A 7,500-nucleotide genomic window follows, 5' to 3' on the forward strand; every position below is an offset into this window, starting at 1 on the left:
TTATTGTTATTGTTATCTTTCTTATCATCACCATTATTCCTCTTGTTATCACCATCATTACGAATTTCATGGATCATGAAGGATATTCATCAACCAACCAGAACGCGGGGTTTTCTCGTCTTCTCTTGATGATCTACGAGTAGTAGAAGAGTGGAAATCGCGGCCCGGGATGCAATACCCTACTGACTTACTAATGACCCGGGGCACCCGTACTATTGAGGTGGCGCTCCGTGGGATGTTGTTGCTGACGCGACGCTTGTTGCAAGTGGATACCACTTATCTTAATACGTTGTTTAAGTGAATGGATGAAGAGGATCCCTTGCTGTTGTCTTGAGGGCTTGTTCTCGGGCAGCAAATGGTTCTCCTGAATATGAAGTTTACGTGGGTGTCGCTCCTACATGACTGTTTCCCAAACACCAACGATAGTGAGCTTTCTATCTGAAGTGGAGAAAAATTGGGAGATTGCCTGTTCTTGTATGTAACAAGAAATTCATATTTTCTTCTTCTTTATTTTCTTCTTATCTTCTTACTCCTCCTTTTCATCGTCATCATCATCATCATCATCGTCGTCGTCATTGTCGTCGTCAATTGTCGTCGTCATCGTCGTCGTCATCGTCGTCGTCATCGTCGTTATCGTCGTCGTCGTCATTGTCGTCGTCATCGTCGTCGTCATCGTTGTCATCATCACCACCAACACCATCACCATCACCATCACCATCCCCATCACCATTACCATCATCACCATCATCATCATCATCGTCGTCGTCGTCATCATCGTCGTCATCATCGTCGTCATCATTTGTCTATTTATTTTCTTGGGCTTCCGATCTCAGCTCATTATATTAAGTGCCACAGTTCGAAGCCAGTGGCCATAAGGGACTATTACTCACTTTGCGGCCACTAGACGCCTCTGACTAAACTCACAACCACCTGCTCATCAGTTCGACACGGTATCCACTGGCCTACCATGCAGACCTCCTCAAAAAAAAAAAAAAAAAAAAAAAAAAAAAATCAGTTCAGGAGACGTCGTCAAGAAGATTGTTAAGTGAAAAAAAAAATATTACGACGTTCTTTACTAAATCTAACCAAGTTTCCAAATACCCCAGAAGAAAATCGTCAAAAGTGAATAGAGAAGGAAAAGAGAAGAAGAGTAAGAAAGAGATGTAAGACATGATACCGTGGTGGAGAGGAAGGAAAAAGGAGAGAAGATCGGAAGTGGAAAGAATAGGAGAGGGGGAGTTGGGTAAAAGAAGATTGAAAAAGTGTAAGAATCGACAAGAAAAACGGGAGAAGGGAGAGACGGTGATAGAAACAAGAGAGGGGAGATGAGGAATGAAACGAATGAAGGAAACAGATAAGGATGATAAAGGGGGAAGTCAGAGGGAGAGAAGTTATGAATAAGAAAAGATATATTTTTGAAGGAGAATGAGACAGAAAGAGAGAAAAGAATGAGAGAGAAAGATTGAGAGAAAGAGAGGGGGAAAGAGAGAGAGCGAGAGAGAGAGAGAGAGAGAGAGAGAGAGAGAGAGAGAGAGAGAGAGAGAGAGAGAGAGAGAGAGAGAGAGAGAGAGAGAGAGAGATAGAGAGAGAGAGAGAGAGAGAGAGAGAGAGAGAGAGAGAGAGAGAGAGAGAGAGAGAGAGAGAGAGATAGAGAGAGAGAGAGAGAGAGAGAGAGAGAGAGAGAGAGAGAGAGAGAGAGATAGATAGATAGATAGATAGATAGATAGATAGATAGAGAGAGAGAGAGAGAGAGAGAGAGAGAGAGAGAGAGAGAGAGAGAGAGAGAGAGAGAGAGGCTGAAAGAGGGTGAGAGAGGGAGACAAAAGGACACCAAGGGAAACAAAAGGAAAGAGAGAGAAAGGGAGAGAAAGAGAAAGAGAGAGAAAGGGAGAGAAAAGTAGAGAAAGTGAAAGAAAGAGAAAGAGAGAGAAAGGGGAGAAAGGGGGAGAAAGAGAGAGAAAAGTATAGAAAAGTAGAGAAAAGTAAAGAAAGTGAAAGAGAGAGAAAGGGAGAGAAAGGGAGAGAAAGAGAAAGAGAGAGAAAGTGAAAGAAAGAAAAGGAGAGAAAGGGGAGAAAGGGGGAGAAAGAGAGAAAAAAGTAAAGAAAAGTAGAGAAAAGTAAAGAAAGTGAAAAAAGAGAGAGAAAGGGAGAGAAAGAAAGAGAAAGGGAGAGAAAGGGAGAGAAAGGGAGAGAAATGTGGCGAATGGGAGAGAAAGAGAAAGGGAGAGAAATTTAGAGAAAGTGAAGAAGAGTGAAAGTGAGAGAAAGTGAGAGAAAGGGGAGAAAGGGAGAGAAAAGTAGAGAAAGTGAGAGAAAGAGAAAGAAAGAGAAAAGGAGAGAAAGGGAGAGAAAGGAAGAAAGACAAAACAAAGAGAGAAAAAGAAAGAGAAAGAGAAAGAAAGAGAGAAAGAGAGGGGAGATGAATGTAAGGAGAAATTCCTCAGCAGAAGTAATAGAATACTAAAATTTTCCTCGGGTCATACAAACAGGTATTGCATCATCTTCTATTAAGGTGAGAGAGTTGGTGGTTGAAGAATTTTAGAGAATTCTCAACAAACTATTGTTTGAGTTTAATCCCATAGGAAAAGAAGATGATATTATACCAAATATTTTGCTGTCGTGTAAAACTCATTTTGTAATCCGATTGTTTGAACTTTGTGTAAACTTTCATTACTGATGTTATCGAAATTACATTTCTCATATTTTGTTGAGTTTCACTTTACAAAAATATTTATTTCCTTTTTGATTAATGCAGGAATTTTGCAACATTTTATGTAACCGTTTTTCATCATAGATACATTTCTACTATTCTACCAAGATAGAATTATGAATCTACAGATAAAGCTAAGTAAAAGCAAATACATTTTCCACACACGCACACAAACACACACACACACACACACACACACACACACACACACACACACACACACACACACACACACACACACACACACACACACACACACACACACACACACACACACACACACACACACACACATTGTACTCACCAATGACGTTCAGATTGACGTGTAGTGCCATTTTTGGTTCAGTAGACACTTGGCACTCATACGTGCCAGCATCACGTTCCTGCACGAACTTGATCACGAGGGTCCACGTGGCCGTCTGGGGCGAGAAGAGAACTGAGAACCTCTCGTCGCTGATGAAGGTGTACAATCCCACCGTCAGGATGTCTGCATCTCGCTTGCGAACCCAAGTTACCTGTAGAAGGAGGAACACAGAAATTGATAGAGTGCTCGTTTTCAAGTTTTCAATATGTCAATCAGACACAACCCTTCGTTACCTACAGTAGGATGAACATGACCCTTATAGGGTGCTCGTTTTGAGTATACCAGATAAGCTCCCGCCCTTCGTTACTTGTCAGAGGAAGAACATAGACTCTGGTAGGGTGGTCGTTTTGAGTAAATGAATCAGATCCCGTCCTTCGTTAACTTCAATAAGAGGTATATGACACTGACTGGGTTTTCGTTTTGATTATATTAAACAGCCCCTGCACCTTCGTTAAGAAAATAATAAAAAGGCCCCGCCTACTATTCTGACGTGTTGTTCTTTGATAGGGTAATGAGACCAGCATTAGAGGAGAGGTAGGGGAGGTGGGGGTGGGAGAAGAGTCAAACCCATGTAGACTATTCTATTGCAGTCGGTGGATATCAAATTGTCTTGTTTACTTATTTCAGTTTGATACGAAGCTCATCTTGCCTTAAGGTTACACAAGATGATTTTTCATATGAATGAGAGTCTCAAATACTTGTATGTTTAACAACCTGAAGTTTCATGTATATTAGGCTTAAGACAGGTTCCCAAACTTTTGAAAGGTGAGGGCCACTTTCCTCGTTGTAAAGACAATAATGGGCACTTAAGGAAATATATATTTATAAGCAAATTTAAATATAAAATAAATCAAATAATAAATTACAATAATATATATAACAAAATAATAAATAATAGTAATAGATATAAATACAAAATAAGTAATATATGAAATTAACATAAAAAATAAGAAAATAAAAACTTCTATCTAGTGAACCTTCGCCGGCGCCGTGATAGAGTTATGAGGGCGCCATGGAGCTCGCGAGCTGCAGCTTGGGGACCAGGAACTTAAGACAGGGAACGCCATCAACACGGGTACCTCCGTCACACAAACTATATTATCTATCTATCTATATACTCCAAGGGCTTTTTCCACCTTACCACGGAGGTAGTCAAAGTTTAAAGGCATATACCCCACCCATTTCATCCCCACCCATTCCAATCCCATCCACCATCCTTTCTTCCCCCTCATCTTAGCTCCTCATGGATGACGGGTCTCTCTGTTTCCCGCCCACTGCCCTGGGCCAGAGGCAATGCAGAAAAATACAGCAGCACAAACACACCTTAATAAAATACATTTTTGTTATCCCTATAATGAGAATGACATAATTGAAAATTAATGATTGAAAGTCTAGTCACCAGTAGTGAAACGTCCTTCTGCAAGCGTCTAATTTTAACCAGAATAAAACCTGCAAGGCGTGACACCACACTTGACGAGCTAAATTGCTGTTTGATGACGTTAATGAACTGCACCTTTGACCTGATTAAAGTCAAAAGGAGGTAATGTTTGAGGCTTGGCTAGTTTCATTCACCCTATTCAGTCAAGTGGATTCTTTGCCAATTTCGCTTTGGCTGGTGCCAGACTCCCAAAAAGAAATACCCTTGAATGGCCAAAGAGTCGATTGAACTCATTCACCTTTTCAACACGTGACCTGCCCTAAGCTGAAAATAAAGTTACACACACACACACACACACACACACACACACACACACACACACACACACACACACACACACACACACACACACACATACATATATATATATATATATATATATATATATATATATATATATATATATATTGTTTGAGACAAAACTAGTTAATTTCAATCCGAAGGGTTGAGAATATGAACATATTTAACAAGAAATTAGCTAGTTTTGACGTAACAGCTCTATTTACGAACGTCTCCATTGGTAATGCATTGGATGCGCTTCAAAAGGTAACTGATGATATAGCTGATGATATCCTCCCAGTCCCAAAATCTGATCAGCTTAAAATAATCTCAATGTGCGTTAAGTTTGGATACTTTATCTTTAACAACACCGAGTTTAAACAAACAAAAGGCCTCGCAATGGGCAGTCCATTGTCGGCCTGTCTATTTATGGAGGTATTTGAAACAGATGAATATATTACCATCATGGGAAGAGGTACTACTTGGCTAAGGTACGTGGATGATATACTTGTAATAGTGCCGAAAGAAACCAATATTGAAAACAAGGTAAGGAGACTCAACACAATTCATATGGATATCCAGTTCACATTTAAACAAGAGAAAGAATACAAACTGCCCTTTCTAGACACACTAATACACAGAGGCCCTAATCATTCAAGATTTTTGGTATACAGAAAACCCACCAATAGAGATGATTTTGTTCATTTTTTCTCAGCCCACAGTAAAAGAGTAAAAACTGGTGTTTTGATAGGTTTCATCCTTAGAGCCTACCGTATATGCAACAAAGAGCTCCTTGAAGACAAATTATCAGACATTAAAAACATATTAAAAACTTGAAATACCCAGGAGGCCTGATCAATAAAACAAAACACAAAGCAAAAACATCCACGATAAATCAAACGCCCAGACCAATGGACCAAATGTCAAGGCATCCAGGCCAAAAGACCGTGCAGTGATGAAAGATCATGTCACACCACATTTTATAACTGTACCCAATTCTGAAAATACCGAGGATATTGACAAATATTTATTGAAAGGTGGGATAAACATTGCCAAGGCATCCTACAGGTATAAATTTTGTGATCATGTTGTATTGTAGCGAGTCCTCCGAAGGTCATAAAGACCGAAACGTTAGGACAATAAACGTATTCTTAGCCCATCTTCGTTTACCCTTCCCCACCTATCACTCTCCCATATATACATATACACATATATATATATACATATACATATACATATATACATATATATACATATACATATACATATACACATATATATACATATATATATACATATATATACATACATATATGTATATATATATACAGATGTATATATATATACATATGTATATATATATACATATATATGTATGTATATATATATATATACATATATATATGGGTCTAGGCGAATTCACCGACAACAATTCACCGACAACAATTCATCGACAACAATTCATCGACACGCTCAATTCATCGATATACACAATTCATCGAAAAATAAAAATAAAAATATTCTAATTTGAAATATATGACTAGGTCGTGTTTTCATCCTTGATTTAGCATACTTTTACCTTTGATAATGAAATAATTACTTTCATAGCCTTTATTTAGGATACTACAAAAACAAAGTAGATTTTTTTCGTATTTATTAAGAATAGTTAAAATTCTTTAATGACAGAACTATTAAAAATGACAAATTAGTTTAAACTAAACTTAAAACTATAAATTGGTTTACTTAAAATTAGAAAGCTAGGTTATGGGCTATTGCCCGCAAATAATCAATGACGTTGCTATATGAAGGATATCTTTCTACAATGTTTTTTATCCGTTCAGAAGAGTCACGATATTTCTTTGTGGTTGAGATGACATAGAAAATGGAAACAACTGGACCAGAACCACATCTTCATACGCAATCAAGGAATGGAAACCCAGAGGATGTAGACATGAGAAGAACCTCCCACGGACAGTTCAGACAGTCGCGGAGTGTCTAGTGACCCAGTGGTTCCCAAACTGTGGGTAAATTACCCCCTGGGGGGGATGTAACACATTTTCGGGGGTAATGGAGGGCTGACAATTTTTTTTTTAAATAAAATAAAATAAAATAATATCAAGAAAACATTACGGTACCCGGCATTAGGATTAAGGTTAACTTAGTACGTATAATTGTAAAAAAAAAGAAAAAAAAAGAAAAAAAAAAAGTTTGGGAACCACTGGTCACTCCGACTCTAGTCAGTCCCGGATGAACTGACGACAATATATCGACCCTACATCAGTAGTTCTCATTTTCTATGTTTTCATTGTAATTGGAGATGTTTACAAAAACAGTTTTACATTCTTTAACAAAAAACAAATAATTCGCTTGAAGGATGGCATATGACATTTGAGACACAGGTGCTGGACACCACCTTGATATTTGGAATTTTTTCGAATGCCTGAAGGAAGAAAAAAACTATAATGAAGTCAAAGTCGATCAATACTTGGCTGGTACTTCATCTCAACCACAAAGAAAGAAATATTGTGACTCTTCTGAACGGATAAAAAACACTGTAGAAAGATATCCTTCATATGGCAAAGTCGTTGATTATTTACGGGCAATAGCCCATAACCTAGCTTTCTAATTTTAAGTAAACCAATTTATAGTTTTAAGTTTAGTTTAAACTAATTTGTCATTTTTAATAGTTCTGTCATTAAAGAATTTTAA

At 38.0% G+C, this 7,500-nt stretch overlaps 1 protein-coding gene across 1 annotated transcript in view; it reads right to left on the minus strand.

The window, feature by feature from the left end:
* LOC143034620 (limbic system-associated membrane protein-like) overlaps positions 1 to 7,500 on the minus strand; it is a 931,930-nt gene that overhangs the window by 326,444 nt on the left and 597,986 nt on the right. Inside the window, exon 4 of the mRNA XM_076200959.1 lies at positions 3,015 to 3,225. Within this exon, the coding sequence (XP_076057074.1) occupies positions 3,015 to 3,225 (211 nt within the window). The remainder of the gene's footprint in view (positions 1 to 3,014; positions 3,226 to 7,500) is intronic.

Source organism: Oratosquilla oratoria, chromosome 17 (genome assembly GCF_046742065.1).
Source record: "Oratosquilla oratoria isolate Oo_2021 chromosome 17, ASM4674206v1, whole genome shotgun sequence".
Lineage (NCBI taxonomy): Eukaryota > Metazoa > Arthropoda > Malacostraca > Stomatopoda > Squillidae > Oratosquilla > Oratosquilla oratoria.